Consider the following 22,102-nt stretch of genomic DNA (forward strand, 5'->3'; position numbering starts at 1 on the left):
TTTTGTACATTTCTAATGCGTCTGCAATGTTATTGATGTGACTGCAACTTTTTTTCTCATTCTGAATACAAGTCAATTGGTATTTTTCTTTGTGAATTTTTTGTTGCAGCAAATTTTCATTGCAGTTTCATGAAAAAAATTTGCCAATAGCAAAATGCAGAATTTCAGAGCAAATCTATGTCTGGCGAAAAATTTTGCTCATCACTATCCATAACTTCACATGTTTTCCTTTTGGAAGCACCATTCATTTGTAGTTTTTTTTTTTTTTAATATTTGTGGTTTGTCTTCAATAACACTAAGACATAGTTTTAAGTTTTTAAAGGTATTTTGACATCATCTCTTGCCCCTCTCATACCTCATACATTAGAAAGTGTACTGTTTACATCAGTAGAGTTGCAGAAGGGCAATGAAAAGATGATCAGACAACCTTACATTATGCATATTAACAGAAAATGTATTGTACATTAAAATACATTACATGCAGACCACATGACAAGTAGAGCAGAAGAGCAATCATAACAAATACTGGACAGCACTAAATAAGTTAAACTGAATAAGTAACTATTGTAATATGGAAATACAATTATTTGCAGTGGGTTTTCTCCGAAGAATGTTTGGAAAGTGTAACATTATGCAGAACACTATTAACTGATAATTATTCTTATTCCTTTCTGTAGGACCAGGGCACAGTAGGGGTGATTTTTAATGTGGGCACGGATGATATAACTATCGAAGAGCCAGGGGCCCTAGTGAGCGATGGGAAGTATCATGTGGTCCGATTCACCCGTAGTGGAGGCAATGCTACTCTGCAGGTGGACAGCTGGCCCGTCAACGAGAGATATCCTGCAGGTGAGAAACATCCCAGGAACTGCTTATGGGTAAATGAGTATGTGAAGGTGAATTGGCTTAGAATATTATGCTTTTTATTGTAATTGTTGCCAGCTTCATGCAGTGCAGTTGTAAAACATCCCCAGTGTTTGTTTATCTGTGTTTAATAGACATGCAATCTGTCACTCTCTACCTTTCCTTTATTCGTCTTCTTTGTGTGACCAGTGAAATCCAACTAATAAAGGAATGTTCCTGGGAAATCCAGCTATATGCTTTAACAAGACCCAGTATCGGGATCCTGATGGAATCGCATTACTAAACTTTTTAAGGCTTTTACCTTTAATAATGCAGTATTTAAATTCTCAGAATCATGAGAATGTATTGTAAGCTATGTTTTAATCTATGCTTATGAAAACATATTAAACCCAATTATAATAACCATCTTCATTTTTATAAAATGAATATTAAATGAATAGAATGATTCTCTGATTTACTTTTGTTCTCAAAAAATGGGTTACTTGGATGAAATTGCTACATAAAGCTTGATTAGCTAATGTACAATATATGGATTTATATACAATATATTCTCTGAGTTTTTAAATATCAAACAGTTTCGGTGTACTAAATGATGTTTTCTGTTTATTTAAAAAAAAAAAAAAAAAAAAAGAAAGAAAAAAAGAAGTATTAATCATTTAAAGACAAGAAAGTTTTGGAATAAACCTAATATTAAACAGACAAATTGGATTTGTCACTAAACTTGCCCCACTAACCTATTAACCAAGCAATAAACACAACTAAATAGTATCTAGAACATTAATCCCTTTTGCCTGCATCTTACCTTTTCTTGGTCACAAAGACAGCAAAGATTTCTGGAATGCAAGATTTGGGAAAATTCACATACAATCGGTTATATTTAATCATTTTGTTAAAAGCATCTACTTACTTTACAGTTGGCAGCCCTTTAGGCATACCTGCTAGGGTTTACTTTGTACTATTTTGTACCCATTAGCTCTGATTATAACTAATAAAGAATGTTGAGGGTATTAGATGTTTAATGGTACAAATACATTTCATGCCAGTTTGTTATATTTTTAGCATGTAGAAACCCAGAGAATGATTTTATTAAAGAAAAATGAAACCCTCTCAACAGCAGGAGCATACACAGTTGAGATCTGGCTTCAACTGTGCATGCTGTGCGAGATGGTGCCTGCCAACCCCCACCCCACGCAGCGCTGCATTTTTAGCAGAGACACTTATGAAAGTACACCATGTTGCCTCCCACACATGGTGCTGGAGGAGGTTTTCATTCTCCTTTAAAGGAGAACTACACCCCCCCAGGTATAACTGGCCTGCATCGACCTCCTCCCTTCTCGTACAGTCTGGAACTTATAAAACTTAAAAGAGCAGAGCAGTGCAGCAGGGTACCTGGGAACCATCTTTTGTTGAATAGAAAATGCTTCAGGTCTCACCACTGACACAGATCCTGCTTGAGCATGCACAGTTGAAGCTGATTTCCTGATAGCCCCAACTGTGCATGCTCAAGCAGGGTCTGTGTCGGTGGTGAGACCTGAAGCATTTTCTATTGAACAGAAGATGGTACCCAGGTACGCTGCTGCGCTGCTTTACTCTTTTAGGTTTTTAAAATTATAGACGATACGAGAAGGGCGGGGGGGTCGATGCAGGCCAGGTAAGGGGGCTTTTATACCAGGGGGAGGGGGTAGTTCTTCTTTAAATGGTTAGGGTGAGGGGTATAGTGTTGGGGGAGGGTTTCATTCTCCTTTAAGTAGTTAAGGCACAGAATTATGTTTCAAGCCTATCTAGTTCTAATTCTATATACTGAAGGGAAACCATGATAGTCTGTCTCTGTATAAAGAGACCATTTCCCACCACCCTTAGACTTACAGTGTCCTACAGTTACCCCTGCCTCATTTTGTTCCATTGTAAAGTGATGGACTGTTGGACTTGAAGCCACTCTTCTTTAAAGTGAATCTGTGCACCACTAACAGAGAGTCTCCAAATTCATTACCTTATAATTACGTACGGTGATGGAGGAGTTGACTTACACATTAAGCCCAAAGGGGCTTGACAAATGGTTCAAATGAGATTCATGGCTTCCTTTCAATCCTGTAATCTGGTGTAACTAGATTTGTCTGTGAAAGAAAATACATTGACATTTATTGTTGGAAGTTTAGATGTAGTGTTTCTACATAAACCCAAGTGAATTAACTCATGTCAAAAAGGGGGCATATTTCACTTTAAAACATTTTATTATTGAGGGGATTCTACCAATGAAACATATCTTATTTCTTTACTTTAGGATTATGTTAACCTTGATTTCCCAGATTTCAAATGTGGGGAATTAAAATAAAGTGCTAAGATAAAATTGTAAATATTTAGTAGTAAACAGACCATATTTTTCCCAATTCTTGCAATTCAACATCTTTATGGAGGTATATTGAAGTGGGCACAACGGGGTTAAGTATAAATCTCTTTTAACCTTATTATAACCTCTGTTAATGTTCCATGACCTGTTAACCTCTGACCTTTCACCTTTCAGATCCTAATGACTTTAATGTTCTTTTATTAAAACTCTATAAAGGGAACCCAGATAGTGAAAGATTGGCGCTTGCCCGTCAGCGCATCCCCTACCGCCTGGGTCGTGTTGTAGACGAGTGGCTGCTAGACAAAGGTAACTTTGGGGGGAAAGGGAAAGCTGGCTAAAAGTGGCAGCTTGAGAAGGTGGAGAGAATTCATCTAAAAAAAGAAAACATAAACATAAATAAAGTATGAATCAAAAAGCTCTCTTTTCCCCTTAATCCCTATTTCAAGCTGTAGCAGAGACATGTCTAGGCTTCTAAAACTTGGTTGGTACACAATTGGGCTTTTAACCCCCAAAAAATGCATATTTGTGCAACCATTAAAGTAGGTAATGTCCTTGTTGGGTTTCTCCATAATGGTTGGACTTGGGGAAATAATAACATTGACTTTGCCTACCAAACAATCATATTTTTGCTTCTATCGTTGGTAAAGCTTAGCTAAAATAATAACAAGATAAAATGTAAGCTTACATAATTGCACCGATTTAAATAAAGTTTCCTGGCATAAGAACCTTTTAAAGCTTCTATTTTAGAGCGCACTCTGTGTTATGTCAAGTGGTGCTCTGAGCTACACCTTTGAAGCTAGCTAATACCACCATTTATTCCACTAGACTTTGCTTTGCTTGATACCCTGTCTGTTATAATGCAAAGTAGGAATGCAATGTTTCTTAGTTTAAATTAGTTTAAAAAAGGGATGAGCTATTTGCTTTCCTCTAAATGATGCCCTTCAGTTACAGATTAACTAGGTTTATATTCCAGACACTCAGACCAAGTTGCTATTGGTCTTTGCAATAAAACAAAAATAAACAAGTTACTACTGTGGTGAGCTCCAATCTCACATTTTAATAAATCTGTCCCTTAGGGTAATGTCAAATGATGAGTTTTCTCTACAGGTGGGAACTGGATCTGGAGAAGAAAATACTGCCCTGTGTGTACAGTAACACATGGATGGAATCAGCACACAGGGCACATAACTTGTTTGTGTGCATATTTTGCAGCATTGGCATTTTTTCACCAATATTTTCCCACCAGCAGGGGAAAATCATCATGTGACATTATTCATTATGCGCTGTCCTCTTAGTATTATTTAACTAATATGTTCATTTGTGGCTTTCTATAATACATATTTAAAGTTTATTTTATAATTATAGATTCATATAATTCAATATATACAAAAGAAGTTAAAAGATGCAACTTATGGTATCTTTGTCAAAGTAACCAGCTCCCAGTTCTTTGCACTTTGCACTGCAGGTTGTGCCCATAGAATGCAGCAGAAAGAGCTACGTGTTGCTTTTAATGCGTTGCTATCTACATTCGGGGACAATATATAATGTGGGCTTCCCAAGAAATTCCCCTAGTTTGCACATCTTTCAGACATAAAGACTTAAGAAGCCCCATAGGGATGCAAGGCACAGAAAGGCTGTCTGCCTATGGCTTTCTTAACCAAATTACCTACAGTACATATTGAAAGTCTGCTGCATAAGTATAGCTATCATTGTACAGGTATGGGACCTGTTATCCAGAATGTTCGGGACCTGGGGTTTTCCGTATAAGGTATCTTTCCGTAATTTGGATCTCCATACCTCAAGTCTGCTGTTATCCAGAATGCTCGGGACCTGGGGTTTTCTGTATAAGGGATCTTTCCGTAATTTGGATCTCCATACCTTAAGTCTGCTAAAAGTCATTTAAATATTGAATAAATGCAATAGGCTTGTTTGCCTCCAATAAGGATTAATTATATCTTAGTTAGGATCAAGTACAAGGTTGTTTTATTATTATAGAGGAAAAGGAAATCATTTTCTAAAATCAAAATGATTTGCTTATAATGGAGTCCATAGGAGATGGCCTTTTCCTAATTCGGAACTTTCTGGATAATGGATTTCCAGATAACAGGTCCCATACCTGTAGTTTGATATGTGCAAAAGAAGCTGCAAGACTCCACTTAATGTATCTTTGTAAAAACAACCCATGTCCAGTTCTGTGCACTTTTCACTGCAGGTAATGCCCCTAGATTAAAGCACAGATAGTTGTGCCTGTGCAATGTATTAGAGCAGTTGGTGGGTGGCATGTGGGCTTCCCACGGAACATCCCCCAGTTTGCACCTAATTTAGATTCACAGACTAAGAAGCTCCAGGCGAGGCAAGGCATGATACCATGGGAATGAATGAAATCAGAGGTGGCATAAAACACAGAGTTATCCAGCTTCTACATATCCCACCACCACCACTAAGTAGTGTAGCCTGTTGGAAGTGGGTGTACACAGCTTAGCACAATACATTTACTAAAAATATTCCTGATTGATCAGGGAACCTTAAAGGGGTTGTTCACCTTCAATGTCCAAATCTTATTAAACCACCAACAATGCTCTCAGCGTTTCAGAAAATAAAGTAAAAAGGCCACTGTAAAAGCTACTTTTCATACCCATTAAATCAGTCCTTCTTCTGTCTCTCTGATCAGTTTTCTGGGGGGATGGGAGTATGTATGTATATCTTTATTTACAAAATGCTACTTATGTACGCAGCGCTGTACAGTAGAATACATTAATAGAAACAGGGTTTTTTTAAGATAATAATAGATAAATACAAAGTATAATAATAAATACAAATAAATACAAGATACAGTTGCAATAAGTTAAGAGTCAAGGACACAAGAGGATGGAGGTCCCTGCCCAGTAGAGCTTACAATCTATAAGGGAGGGTAACTTACAGACACAAATAGGCAAATATAAGTGCTGTAGGTCGAAGTGAGTGACACTACAATATAAGTGCTGGTTCCCAGATCAGGTGCTGTGCGAGTGCTCCAAAAGATAGTCTTGTGTTGAACCTGACACACTGAGAACTTCCTGTATACTTACATCATCACATTCAGGCTTTGGCCTTACTTTTTTCCTATTGGATCAATTCATTGTTCAATACATATTTATGTACTCAGTGAATAGGAGCTGACACAGCCAATATGAGTTAGGTCTGCTTCCAGTACTATGTCTGACATCATATAAGGAAGTAAAAAAAGCAACTGTACTGTTTATGGGGGTCACTGCCCCCCCAGCAACGGGTCTGTGCAGAAGTTAAATAGAATATCTCTTCAGCTGCACATTTTTTAACTACGTATATGTCAAGGATGTTCTACTAATGTGAACTGTTATGCAAAGGAGAACAACCCTTTTAAGCTACTGTATACAGATTATAAATCTGTGTGTTTCCGGCAAATTGAAGGTGAATTGATGTATTCACCGTATTATATTTACTGCTCAATTTTCTGTCATATCACAGGCAAAGTGGGTATTTTAACCACTCACAGTCCAAAGAAAACAAATTCTTCAGCATACCTTACATATTCCAAAGGTGCATGCACTTCCCTGGCTGCTCCCAAGCCAAACAACATCCAGTCATACCCTGTGTTAAGGAAGGGGGTGTTCCATGAAAATTTGTACTGCATTTCTGCTGAAATAAATGGCTTAAAGGCATGTGACAGAGCATAGAGGTGTGCTTCTCCCAGTACAAGGTATTTTAACCACTGACATTCTTTCAGAAGCCCTTCCCTATCTGTAGTTGTTTTCTTATAATTACCGGTAGATGCACAGACTATGGCAGTAAGAGAGCAGTAAGGGTGTTTTGACTCCTGCTTTCCATGGTGTTCAATATGCAAAGTATGCTATAAGCTTGAAAAATTATCACACATTGAACACATAGGGCACTGTCTTTAATGAGAATTCAAAGAGTTTTTGGCTCAAAATGCTTGTTTTCAGGCCAAACACTGCCTATACTAGCAATGTCAAGCAGTTTTCTTTAATGCAATAGGAAATGCAGTTTAAGACACTTCTCTGCTGGCTGTAATACACCAGTGAAAAGAACACTAAATCGGCCTAAACTGTGCCTTAGCTAAGATTTCTGTTCTACCCGCATTGTTAAATCAGGCACAGGTATTTCCAGGCAGTATTGTTCAGGCATGGGATCCCTGATTATAATGATCCCTCATTATCCAGAAAGCTCCAAATTAAGAAAGCCATCTTTCATGTATTCCATAAGCAGTGAATTTGAATATTCTATGTAATAATAAAACAGTACTTTGTACTTGTTGGTAACTAAGCTGCATGGGTCCATATTCTTGGACAAAAAAATTATTAGGTGTATTAATGTTTACATTACAGCACACTTAATGAATGGAGATCCAAATTACAGAAATATCCCTTATCCCAAAAACTCCATGTTCCAAGCATTCAGGATAATAGACCCTATAACTGTATTATTCTAGTGTCCCTTCCATAAAGCAAGAGGTTTGCCACAAAGAAAATGTTAATCTGAGTAACATGTACAAATAAACAACATTTTTCCCCTAACTACACTTTATAACATTACAAATAGTTTTTAAGCAAAGAAAAACACTTGGGTTTCAGATTAAAGATCCAAGGCAAAGTAACTGCCTGTCTTACATGCAGGCACCAGGGAACCCTTTAAGACCCACCTTTATCAGACTTCAAATACATAGCTTCCTTTGGGCTGCCATGTCACACCTGCCTTATGTGTGAATGCTGTGCAAGGTAGGACTGTACCAGAGGATGCCCATGTCCCACCACAGCAGTATGCAGAACTGGTTTGCACTGCAAGTGCTGCATAAACAGTTTGGACAAAATGTTTGAAAACCATCTTGTGCCTGTAGCCAGCACAACTCCCACAAGGGAAAAGTGCATATGTAAAAAACATGGCACTTTGCACCTTACCATTAAGTTTTAGCTTAGTCTTATTTAGTGTGCCTGCAATTTTCTGCTGGTAATAAAAATTCCTAGGTCTATTTCAATGTAACATGCTGCATACTCAGCAATTTAAACTTTAAATCAATTTTCTAGTTCAGTAGAATCACTATTTCATTTTGTCAGACTACAGAGCCTATATTTAGAGCCTACACTTACATAACAATGGAACATGCATCATTGTGTAGATATTGTTAGTCCCTAAACACTCAGATTTCTTAAGGTGTTTCAACCAGTAGGGAAACACCTGATATCTGCTCTCCAGCACCTACTTTCATTGATTTGAACAAGCCTGTCAGTGCCTGTAAGAGTTGTTTTTTTTTTTTGCACCAAAATAGCACATTTAAGCACTTTTGGCCTGAAAAATGCCTGCTGCAAGGTGGGAAAAAAGCATTCAAAAGTGTGCCATCAGCCTAAAGCATGCATTACAAATTTCAGAAGATCTTACAGAAGATCTGTACAGAATTATATATCTACTGAATTGAAGTCAATTTATGTCTGCAATAAGATAAATACCAAAGTATCCGAAAGGTTAGTAAATACATGTTGCAAAAATTATGCTGGCCAGAACATTGTCCGATTTGTTTTTTGTCTGACTTTAATCCTGCAATTTAAATTTAAAAGTTAGTTTTAGATCATTGCATTAAAACGTATGATTGATATCCGAACATTCGTCGTACAATGAATAAAATCTGAATGTGTATGGCCAGCTTTAGTAAACCATAGCAAATAACCAGATGCTGTAGGTTCCCAGGCATAGTGAAAGCTTTGTGAGGAAAAAATATCCTTGAGAAGAGAGCAAGTTATATATTTCTATAATGTATTTGTGAGTGTTTATGTTAATAGGAAGAAAAGTTTACACACAGGTGCTGGTCTGGTAGTTCTTTTATAATGTGGTAATGAACTAGACATTCTTCCTGCATTTCCCTACCCACACATGTCAGATTTAGTTTTTTTGTTTAGTAAGGCTGTAGTATACTCAAATTCTGTGCTTGATTAGGATTTTTGTATACGTATGCCATATAACTAGGATTTTTGTAAACGTATGCCATATAACTACTTTATAACTACTTGGCCAAAAATTACTCATTGGGGGTTTTTACGAATGTGAATTACAAAGTATGAGAAATCAATAAATATATTAACTGAGTAACGTAGTTTGCCCTTTCCTTTGTCACATTATGATTACATTTTATTAAATAACATCCAAAATATAAAATGTGCAGAAAATTCCTGCTTTTCATAGAATGCATATGATGGATAGAAACTGCATTTAATTTTTCATACAGTATAAACTTCAGTGTGCAATATTCATAGGATACAAAAGAATATACAGTGGGAAACATTGTTATCTTTATAATGTATTCCAAAAATACAGAGTTTGCTAAATAAAATGCACAGGGGAGCTGCGGCTTTGTTTTTGGTTCTCTCTCTGAAGGCCTTTGCATCACCATATTTAAATCCTCACATCCACTCTAATGTGTGCTTTGGGAATTGCCAAACCTTGTGAATTCTCTTCTCCTTCTCAATCCCTGCAATCCTAAATTGTTACTATTTATATATGCTATTCCTATTTATATGTACAGTATTCTAACTTAAATTTAATCATCTAATAATCTATGCTAAACAGTTGATAAACAGTTTGCTATTGTTTTTTTTATCTGCGGTCAAAGGTTTAAAAATGATAAAAAAGACACAGAAAGAGAAAAACCTAATGTTTCCTAATCCAGTTTATAAAAACCATTAAATGTACTAATCTTAATTTAATGAAGTTTAAGGCTAATGAATCAATTAACTATATTTAACCCTTTTCTGAACCTAAACAGGAAAGTCTGCCAATTATTTTTTAGAGATGTGGAACACTGCTGATGTTAAATAGAATCCCTTGTACTGCAAATGAACAAAGAGCGGTTGTATGAGTTTGCAATTTCCCTTTTATAAGGCTTTCAGAGTAATATGTTTACAGTAAAGTTATGGGATATACAATGCACTTATGGGGGAATGTAAAAAAGTCATGACCATAAACAAAATCTGCAAAATAAAAACAAAAATCATAATTCTGCAATGAAATATTCATCAAAAGACAATACATTTTTAATATCTTCTTTAAAGTGTCATTTCTTTGGGGCCAAGATTTATTACATAAACTCTGCACTGACAAAACTGTAAAACACATGGTCTTTTTCCTGGTTGAGATTGGGACGCTAAGGGGTTTCTAAAATTTATATCAAATATGAGCATAGGGAAAAATGGCATTTTCCAATGATTGCCAACAGGTTTAGGAGCAATAATTTAATTAGAAATGGTAAATATATATATAAAATATTGTAAAATATAAGAATATTATAAGTCGCCGAGGAATTTCATGACCATATAAAAGTACAAGGTCAGAAATTACATCACTGAGCTTCAATTATAACCCATGACATTACTAAGCACCCTTTATAAGGCTATAATTGACATTATATTTGTGGCTCTTGTATGTATATATATATATATACCAGTAAAAGAATCAGAAGGTTTCATTTTTTTCTTAATAATTTGCATACTTCATGTAAATATGCATAATGCAGGAGATCATGCAGAACAAAGTTTCTATAGAAGTAATGCTTTGCTGATCAGCCAAAATGTGTAATCCTTTGTCAGCACTCTTGTACAGTCAAAATGGGAATGGGCCAAAGAAGTAGATCTCTACGGTACCAAGACAGAAGTGTGACCCCTGTCATGTCACATTCAGACTACTCTGTTATGACCACCTTAAAGATTTGTCAGGCCGAAATGTAGTTCAAGTGACCCTGAGTTGCTTGGTAAAAAAACTGCCCTTTAAATGCAATGGATGTGAATGGTTTCCCAGCAAAATGTGGTGATTCTAATACCTGATTGGTTGCTATAGGCATACTATTTTTTTTATAAATTTCTTCTGCTGATTCTTGAACTTTGCACATATGACCTACGGAGTTAGTTTCTTAGCATTTAAAATAGATCTACTCATACAAAGGATTTATCAAAGAACAAAGAGCCAATCTAGGAAAAAGTGACATTTAAGCACCATAAAGAATTAAATTTGTTTAGCGTTTAGTTTGTAATATTTTATACTGGTTTTATTTTGTAGGAATACTAGAAACTAAAATACACAGGTATTTATAAATAGAACAATGGTGTCTGCAGCTCCTTTTTGTTCTACCAACAAAAAATTTGGTACATTTACTGAGCAAATCCAGTTATTGTTTGTTTATCTCCTCAGGGCTGGAACTAGGGGCAGGTAGTCCAGGCTCTTGTCCTCTCATTACCCACTTGTCTTTATTCAACCCCACACTGCACATGCGCACGGGGGGCAGGTAGCTGGCTGGGTTGCCTAGGTCTTAGTGAGAGAAGTTTCCATTTACATGGGTTTATCCTATAGGCTTAAGCTTACCCACTGGGTTTTAAAGCAGAAGCCAGGAAAAGGAATTTGTTCCCAGAATCCCTTTTGACTTATTTGCATACGTATGAGGCGGTCTCCTCAACCTTTTTGACCTATTTGAGAGAAGTTTATGACCATTTTATGCACATGAGTGGACTGGCCAATGTGTCCAGTATGTGTATTTTCTATTTTCAGTAATTGTCTTGATGTGTTTGAATTTAATGCTGCAAAATTTGCATACACAAGCTATAAATAATTTAACAAATATGAAATCATGTGCAAGAAAAGGTGCTCTTAATTAAAATACTGTATTAATTTTAGTAAATCAAGTGGGATTTACATTAAGCTAAGCGTGGCTATTTATTGTTCAAAATAAAATTGAGGTACTGAACAGCATTTCAAACAGTGGACCACGAGGTCTTGCCAAGTGAAAACTATAGGGCACATTAATGACTGTTGTGGTTCTCCAAATGTTGCTGCATTTTAGCGGTCATTGTGTTAATATAGGTAGTTGAATATAAAGCTGCTCTTTGTACTTCTGCACATGGAATTGAGTTCATTATAATGCATCAGTCACATTAGCATCAGGCACATTGCCACCTCGGGACCACAATTACTGTACATATGAAATATGAGTTGCAGGAAAATGATGCATTTGTAGGTAAAAATCATGGTGACTTTTTCCCGAAATTGTATTTTGCACACTTCACTTGCAGGTTTAAAAGGAAAGCCTCTTCTCTAATTCAAAAAGAAACACAGATGTTCATTGTCCATGGGAAGGTTTGTGCATTGACAGACAAAATTCCTTCTGATAAAATATGCTTTCTTCTTAAGCAAAAGCAAGTAAATGGGGAAGCAGATTTATTATGCCATGTGAATAACTGACAATACTGACAAAATTTGCCACAGACTTTGACGCACAAAAACTGTGGATTTTTAATGCATTTTTTCTTAAAGCAATGCTGGAAATAATGGCGTCAAATCTGGCATTCTGGCATAAAATAAAACAGACCTTGATAAATTTGCCATTTATTTTGCACAGCTTTTTAAACCTTTTTTTTACACAGCTTAATAAATAGGCCCCTAAGACTGTTTTGTCTTAAAAGGTAGTAATGAAGTAATGAAGGATGTAAGCAGGAGTAGGGGTTATATTCAATATACTTTTAGAGTTGAGAGTACAGGACTGGAGAATGTTGTCTAGAGCACTGAGATATCCTTGGAGGTACAGCATTACAGACATGCATTAATACATGGTAAGAATTTGTCTAGGCTCAAAGTGAGAGCCAAGACAATACATGGTTGCTATTGCTAGTGGAAAATTGATATCAGAAGAGTTTATTAATTAGAAAGGCTTTGAAAGCTATAGCTTACTTTCAGATCTCAAATATAGTAAGCGATTGAAGGAAATGTGTGCCTGGAGATGCACTGTAATTTCATAATGAAAATATAGTATAGCTGAGCTTACCTGCTGCACAGACACATGCTATGTGGGGTCAAAACCCTAGGCACTCACACTCGCTATTCCCTCTCCTACCTGTGTCCAGAATAGGTTTCTGGATATGCATGAGATGTTTGTAGCTATACCAACAATATGGAGCATGCTCTTTGTGTATTTTTAATCATTTGTTAATCTCCATCATGGGATCAGCTATGACAAAATGTTGGCCAAAAATGTTCTACAAGATACAAGGGGCTTTATTTTAAATGACTGTTTACCTTTAAAGGACATGTAAACCCCACAAACAAAAATTTAATCAGTGAACAGCCTCTTTGAAATCTTTAAAAACCTGCCACACTGGTTGTCCAGAGGTTAATAGTAAGGCTGCAACATCCCCTTAATCACTTAGATTTGCTTCTCCTCCTGTAACCCACTCAGCCCCCACCCTCAGGAATTTGCTTTGGCTGTTGGCTTGTGGGCATGCTCAGTTGTTCTAAGCTCAGATTACTAAACACACCCCCCAGTCTAGCAGCCAGTAAAGAGATGGCATTGCTGGTTCCCATAGAAACTCAGCTCTAGCTGTCTGCTTCAGTTTTTTTCTCCCAACCTCCTCTCCTAAGCACAGCTCAAACAACAACTATTATCAAAGACAGTTCTGCCTGTGTGAGCCTGTACTCTTGATGAAATGTATGCTGAATAAGGGTCTTTGTGTGTGTATGCTGTTTGCAGATTTAAATGTAACTGATTATGTATCAGAGTAAAAATGGCCACCAGGTGAAAGCTGTTATTTGCTTTAGGAAAATGTGATGGTGCTGGCAAGCGGAGGGGATATATGCAGTAAAAATGATGCCATTTGTGTGGTGGAGACGTGCCCAACTGATATACATTGTAGGTAAATGTAGGCTTTACATGTCCTTTAAATGAATTTGTAGACAGTGATATTCTGAGATAATTTGCAATTGGTCTTCATTTTTGTAGTTATTCCAATTATTTAGCTTATATGTTCAGATTATTACTCAAATTAAAAAAAACTGGCAATCCAAAAATCCCAACCCAAACCCTACTCAACCCAGCTTCCTTCCTCTATTTATAGACCCGCACCTGCCCCGCAGTGACGTCACAAAAGGGGCTGGGCTATAAATAGAGATACTGGAAGCCAGCTGCCGGTAGTGTAAGGTTGCAGGCGGGGAGGGGAGCGGAAGAGCTCAGCCCGAACCCACCCATAACCTGCAGGTGATGTGCCATGGCCAGCCCGAACCCACCTGACCCACGGGTTACCCTGCACAGTATATACTCTACAGTATATGTACAAACCGGATTCCAAAAAAGTTGGGACACTAAACAAATTGTGAATAAAACGCAATGATGGAGGTGCCAACTTCTAATATTTTATTCAGAATAGAACATAAATCACGGAACAAAAGTTTAAACTGAGAAAATGTACCATTTTAAGGGAAAAATATGTTGATTCAGAATTTCATGGTGTCAACAAATCCCAAAAAAGTTGGGACAAGACCATTTTCACCACTGTGTGGCATCTCCCCTTCTTCTTACAACACTCAACAGACGTCTGGGGACCGAGGAGAGCAGTTTCTCAAGTTTAGGAATAGGAATGCTCTCCCATTCTTGTCTAATACAGGCCTCTAACTGTTCAATCGTCTTGGGCCTTCTTTGTCGCACCTTCCTCTTTATGATGCGCCAAATGTTCTCTATAGGTGAAAGATCTGGACTGCAGACTGGCCATTTCAGTACCCGGATCCTTCTCCTACGCAGCCATGATGTTGTGATTGATGCAGAATGTGGTCTGGCATTATCTTGTTGAAAAATGCAGGGTCTTCCCTGAAAGAGATGACGTCTGGATGGGAGCATATGTTGTTCTAGAACCTGAATATATTTTTCTGCATTGATGCTGCCTTTCCAGACATGCAAGCTGCCCATGCCACACGCACTCATGCAACCCCATACCATCAGAGATGCAGGCTTCTGAACTGAGCGTTGATAACAACTTGGGTTGTCCTTGTCCTCTTTGGTCCGGATGACATGGCGTCCCAGATTTCCAAAAAGAACTTCGAATCGTGACTCGTCTGACCACAGAACAGTCTTCCATTTTGCCACACTCCATTTTAAATGATCCCTGGCCCAGTGAAAATGCCTGAGCTTGTGGATCTTGTTTAGAAATGGCTTCTTCTTTGCACTGTAGAGTTTCAGCTGGCAACGGTGGATGGCACGGTGGATTGTGTTCACTGACAATGGTTTCTGGAAGTATTCCTGAGCCCATTTTGTGATTTCCTTTAGAGAAGCATTCCTGTTTGTGGTGCAGTGTCGTTTAAGGGCCCGGAGATCACGGGCATCCAGTATGGTTTTACGGCCTTGACCCTTACGCACAGAGATTGTTCCAGATTCTCGGAATCTTCGGATGATGTTATGCACAGTTGATGATGATAGATGCAAAATCTTTGCAATTTTTCGCTGGGTAACACCTTTCTGATATTGCTCCACTATCTTTCTGCGCAACATTGTGGGAATTGGTGATCCTCTACCCATCTTGGCTTCTGAGAGACACTGCCACTCTGAGAAGCTCTTTTTATACCCAATCATGTTGCCAATTGACCTAATTAGTGTTATTTGGTCTTCCAGCTCTTCGTTATGCACAAATTTACTTTCTCCAGCCTCTTATTGCTACTTGTCCCAACTTTTTGGGGATTTGTTGACACCATGAAATTCTGAATCAACATATTTTTCCCTTAAAATGGTACATTTTCTCAGTTTAAACTTTTGTTCCGTGATTTATGTTCTATTCTGAATAAAATATTAGAAGTTGGCACCTCCACATCATTGCATTCAGTTTTTATGCACAATTTGTTTAGTGTCCCAACTTTTTTGGAATACAGGTTGTAATTTGCAGGATCAGCAGTTGTAAAAAGAGCATCTCTTGGAACAAAAATAATGTGCAAATGCTTACAAGTAATTACATTACAGTGAATGAGGAATGCACCATACTTTGCCATTATGCCATCCTAGCTATTTTTTTTTCTAATCAGACAAAAATTAAACAACAGCAAATTTCCAGTTAAAGTGGTAGTGGCACAACAAAGCATTAACTTGCTAAAAAAAATAAATGCAGCAAAATAGTATTTATAAAAAAATCCAAGTAGCTAAACTATCAATAACCCTATGGGTAAGAACCCACAGAGTGTTTGAGTCACCTGCGGTAGATCTCTGCTCTCTCTCTAAAAGGCTTTCCACCAGCAACAATAGGAGTCGCCAGTGGAAAGCCCTTTGCATCATTTCAGTAATCCAAAGTTGCGTAAAGTTTCCTCATGCAGGCAGCTTTCCATGACTTTGGATGCAAAGGGATTTACATCGGTGACTCCTATTGTTGCCAGTGAAAAGCTTTTTGGAAGCGGTTTGTCGCCCGTGATAGCAGAGACCTATCGCGAGCAACTTAACCTCTTGGTGGGTTCTTACCCTAAACTAATAAAACAAATAGCCACTCCCTGTAGATATATTAAAAAAAGATAACTGACATCAAACTTTATTATAAGGGAGGGTTAAAAGGCAGAGTTACCTTTACAACGTTGTGCCTGAGGATGATGAGTGGGAAGGTGACCTTACTGTATTTGTTGTGAAAACAAGGGAGCGGATAATGTTTCTGCATACTCTCTCTGAATCATTATCAAGTTAAGGAGTGGATGGAATGAACTTGACAATATCAATGCACTTTAACTATGCTTTCTGGGAACAACATGAAATGCTGGCAGTAATGAGGAAGCTCATACTTCTCCTGACCATAAAAGCTGTCAGGATTGTGTTTGTGTGATATAACAGGGCAGAGGAAAGTGGTTTGCCAAAATGTCTGCTGAGGTCTGCTGAACCTGTGCTGTGTTTACATACCATTATGTAAACTGGCTGACTTGTGCTGACATTAATACATTAATAAATGATGATGCAGCAATAACTCTGAATGTGTAGGACACCAAACCTCTGTTTCAATTTCTGGGCTTAAGTATAGAAGTATAGCACCGTAAATATATTTTTACCCACTTAGCAGTTATTAACTAGCGTTTTAAACTAAACGATTTAACTACAGTAATCAGAATGATGCCAATCTTCTTTTTAATCATAGTATCGTACAATGCACGTTTTATACAACAAAATGGATAGCACATTGAATGTATGCTTATGTATGAGAATGTAATGGCAACACATAATCTGTCTGGTGTTCATAATATTCATAGTCCAAAATGAGATGGGTCTACCTAGTTTCTGTTGTTGTTGTGCTGCTTTGTACATCAACATGAATGTAGGATTAGAAAGACTCACATTTTCATTGGAAGCTACAGTGGTGTGAAAAACTATTTGCCCCCTTCCTGATTTCTTATTCTTTTTCATGTTTGTCACACAAAATGTTTCTGATCATCAAACACATTTAACTATTAGTCAAAGATAACACAAGTAAACACAAAATGCAGTTTTTAAATAAGGGTTTTTATTATTTAGGGAGAAAAAAAATCCAAACCTACATGGCCCTGTGTGAAAAAGTAATTGCCCCCTGAACCTAATAACTGGTTGGGCCACCCTTAACAGCAATAACTGCAATCAAGCGTTTGCGATAACTTGCAACGAGTCTTTTACAGCGCTCTGGAGGAATTTTGGCCCACTCATCTTTGCAGAATTGTTGTAATTCAGCTTTATTTGAGGGTTTTCTAGCATGAACCGCCTTTTTAAGGTCATGCCACAACATCTCAATAGGATTCAGGTCAGGACTTTGACTAGGCCACTCCAAAGTCTTCATTTTGTTTTTCTTCAGCCATTCAGAGGTGGATTTGCTGGTGTGTTTTGGGTCATTGTCCTGCTGCAGCACCCAAGATCGCTTCAGCTTGAGTTGACGAACAGATGGCCGGACATTCTCCTTCAGGATTTTTTGGTAGACAGTAGAATTCATGGTTCCATCTATCACAGCAAGCCTTCCAGGTCCTGAAGCAGCAAAACAACCCCAGACCATCACACTACCGCCACCATATTTTACTGTTGGTATGATGTTCTTGTTCTGAAATGCTGTGTTACTTTTACGCCAGATGTAACGGGACACGCACCTTCCAAAAAGTTCAACTTTTGTCTTGTCGGTCCACAAGGTATTTTCTCAAAAGTCTTGGCAATCATTGAGATGTTTTTTAGCAAAATTGAGACGAGCCATAATGTTCTTTTTGCTTAAAAGTGGTTTGCGCCTTGGAAATCTGCCATGCAGGCCGTTTTTGCCCAGTCTCTTTCTTATGGTGGAGTCGTGAACACTGACCTTAATTGAGGCAAGTGAGGCCTGCGGTTCTTTAGATGTTGTCCTGGGGTCTTTTTTGGCCTCTCGGATGAGTTGTCTCTGCGCTCTTGGGGTAATTTTGGTCGGCCGGCCACTCCTGGGAAGGTTCACCACTGTTCCATGTTTTTGCCATTTGTGGATAATGGCTCTCATTGTGGTTCGCTGGAGTCCCAAAGCTTTAGAAATGGCTTTATAACCTTTACCAGACTGATAGATCTCAATTACTTTTGTTCTCATTTGTTCCTGAATTTCTTTGGATCTTGGCATGATGTGTAGCTTTTGAGGTGCTTTTGGGCTACTTCTCTGTGTCAGGTAGCTCCTATTTAAGTGCTTTCTTGATTGAAACAGGTGTGGCAGTAATCAGGCCTGGGGGTGACTACAGAAATTGATATTGAAATTGAAAATTGAAATTGATAAACCACAGTTAAGTTATTTTTTAACAAGGGGGGCAATCACTTTTTCACACAGGGCCATGTAGATTTGGAGTTTTTTTTCTCCCTTAATAACGTAAACCTTCATTTAAAAACTGCATTTTGTGTTCAATTATGTTATCTTTGACTAATAGTTAACGGTTTTTGATGAGCAGAAACATTTAAGTGTGACAAACATGTAAAAGAATAAGAAATCAGGAAGGGGGCAAATAGTTTTTCACACCACTGTATATAAACTGCCCTGCAGAAAACCCTCAGTTATACAATTGCCCTCCAATTACTTTTGTAGATGTTCCAAGCTTCTGATTTAATAATTAAGCTTACATCAGAGCAGGTAGCATCCCCTAGAAGTTAGAGTAGAGATATTATTCCTCTGAGAGTCTGGTGGATAAGCCTTGTCTGCTTCACAAATGAGATGCTCAACCTAATTTTTTCCAGGCTGCAAATAAAAAACACTCATGCTGTCAGTTGCTGGCAGGTTTAACCTGGTCTCATAAGCACAACAATCAAAAAGCACAAATGAACTGTGTACAGTTCAGAAAAAAACAGAAACAAATCATGTATGGCTCAAAACCTATATAAAACATAAATAGAAAATACAAATAAAATAAACATTTTTTAAAATAATCTATTTAACATTTTAAAAACATTTCCAGGGTACATTGGTAAGTGTAAATTCTTGACCTTCGACATAGGAGGCTTTGGCTCCACACGGCTGTCGCAAACCATATTGCCAAGATACTCTCTGGCTGCTATAGAGGGCGCCCTTTACTTTCAGCAGTGCTGCATAGCAATAAACATGAATAGAAAATAAACATTTCCTAACAGGGTTGCTGTTAAACACTACAGATAGTATATCCAAAAAATCAAACACAATAAAAAAGAAGGGAGAGCTTAGGGCATGTATATAGTAAGGCAACACCAAGTATGGTAATGACAGTTCTTTAATGAAAATCCACCTAATACCCTACTGTGTTATAAAATGTATTATTGATACTCAAAAAAGTTAACTGTAGTTATCCGAAAAGTTCCAAATTATGGGAAGGCCATAGACTTCATTTTGATTAAGAAATTCACATTTCCTTTTTTGCTGTAATAATAAAACAGTGCCTTATTGGAGGCAAAACATTCCTATTGGGTCTAAATAACGTTTAAATGATTTTTTAGTCAACTTAAAGGAGAAAGAAAGGCTTTTTGGCATTTTAATGCCATTAGATTAGCCACATCAGTGCCACCTAGAACGCTATATTTATTCTGCAGAAAGCCTTACCATACCTGAATAAAGAGCCCTAGAAGCTCCATCTGTTTACTTAAGATAGCAGCTGCCATTTTAGCTTGGTCTCAGTAGCTACTGTGCTGGTAGCTCAGATCACACATTCTGATGGGAGATGGAGTGAATTCTTATGTGCGGAGAAGCAGGAGAAGGGAGAGAGGAGAAAGGAAGTCTGATACCGAAGAACATGTTTACACAGGAAGGAGGAGTGCAGCGTTTCTGTGAATGCTTATGGCTGTATTTACATAGACCTTTCTGATAAAGCTTACTTAGTTTTTACCTTTCCTTCTCCTTTAAAGTATGGAGATCCAAATTATGGAAAGACCCGTTTATCTGGAAAACCTCACCTTATCCCAAGCATTCTGGTCCCATACCTATAACTGGAACGTCTTTATGGATTATTATTTTGCTTTTTTATATAGCATCTCTACATTTAAATATCACTTTACAGATATGCATCATGTTTACAAGGTGTTTGGAGAAAATTAAATTGTTAATAATTGTAATTAAAAAACAGTTTTCCTGTGCCAAGGATATCATTGCTCCCCTTACTTATTATAACACCTATATTTACAACAAATAATTGTGTCCTTTTTAGAGCTCCCACTAATTCCTTCTATTACTCCAGATATCCACATTCTATTTCTTAAAGCAATCTGTAAAAATAAAACTTGCTTTTTAGCTTTTCCTAATTTACCTATAACCACGTATTATGTAACAAAATGTTGAAAGACAGCTGTAGAAGCATAATTCATGAAAGGTCATAAACAAAATTATGAACCTATAATTATTTGAAACAAATAAAACACTTTATAAATTATGACTACCCTTCTTACACTCAACTCACTAAAGCTGATCTGTAAAAAATATTTTTCTTTCCTAAACCCCAGAAATGAAAATGGATGGAAATGCATTCTTTTATCAAATAAATTTAAATGAGATTCTGTCATGATTTTTACGGTGTACTTTTTATTTTTAAATGACACTGTTTACATAGCAAATAATTCACTCTACCACTGAAATTTTTATTCTTGAACCAACAAATACATATTTTTTTTAGTTGTAATATAGAGCTACACATTAGAACTGCTTTCAGGTAACCTATTGTTTCTCCTACTCTATGTAACTGGAGGAGTCCCAAGCCGGACTTGGATAACTTACTATTGAGTGCTATTCTGATATCTACTGGGGGTTGCCATCTTGCTACCGTCTCATTATTCTGCTGATGGGCTGCCTGGGGGGAAAGGGAAAAAGAAGATATCACTCCAACTTGCAGCGCAGCAGTAAAGTGTGACTGAAGTTTATCAGAGCGCAAGTCACATGGCTATAGGCACCATGGGAAATTAAGAATATGGCTAGCCCCTGTAAAATTTCAGAATTAAATATTAAAAAAATCAGTTTGCACTTCTGAATAGCTGATTTGAATGCAGGATTCTGCTGGAGAAGCTCTATTAACTGATGCATTTTGAAAAAAAACATGTTTTCCCATGACAGTATTCATTTAAAGGAACAGTAACACCAAAAAATGAAAGAGCTTTAAAGTAATAAAAATATATTGCACTGTTGCCCTGCACTGGTAAAACTGGTGTGTTTGCTACAGTAACACTACTATAATTTATATAATAAGCTGCTGTGTAGCCACGGGGGCAGCCATTCAAGCTGGAAAAAAGGAGAAAAGGCACAGGTTACATAGCAGATAACAGATAAGTTCTGTAGAATACAGTAGTGTTTTATCTGTTATCTGCTATGTGCCTGTGCCTTTTCTCCTTTGAATGGCTGCCTCCATGGCTACATAGCAGCTTATTTATATAAATTATAGTAAACTTTCTGAAGTAAACACACAACTTTTACCAGTGCAGGGCAGCAGCACATTATATTTTAGTTACTTTTATACACTTTCATTTTTTGGTGTTACTGTTCCTTTAAGTTTCAGCAGCAACAGTAATCCGGACGCACAGGGGTCACCATCTTGCATTCCGTTAGGAGTGTTAGTGACACTCACATGCTCAGTGGGCTCTGGGCAGCTGTTGAGAAGCTAAGCTTAGGGGTCACTGTAAATTATCAAGCA

At 37.4% G+C, this 22,102-nt stretch overlaps 1 protein-coding gene across 16 annotated transcripts in view; it reads left to right on the forward strand.

Moving 5' to 3' along the window:
- The window catches only part of nrxn2 (neurexin 2), a 335,460-nt gene that overhangs the window by 272,369 nt on the left and 40,989 nt on the right, over window positions 1–22,102 (forward strand). For 8 of the 16 annotated variants that reach the window (XM_018093461.2, XM_018093465.2, XM_018093455.2 and 5 more), the window contains 2 exons: window positions 678–849; window positions 3,428–3,517. In XM_018093461.2, the coding sequence (XP_017948950.1) occupies window positions 678–849; window positions 3,428–3,517 (262 nt within the window). The remainder of the gene's footprint in view (window positions 1–677; window positions 850–3,427; window positions 3,518–22,102) is intronic. The other 8 variants (XM_018093463.2, XM_018093466.2, XM_018093462.2 and 5 more) reach the window with 1 other exon arrangement.

Source organism: Xenopus tropicalis, chromosome 4 (assembly GCF_000004195.4).
Source record: "Xenopus tropicalis strain Nigerian chromosome 4, UCB_Xtro_10.0, whole genome shotgun sequence".
Classification (NCBI taxonomy): domain Eukaryota; kingdom Metazoa; phylum Chordata; class Amphibia; order Anura; family Pipidae; genus Xenopus; species Xenopus tropicalis.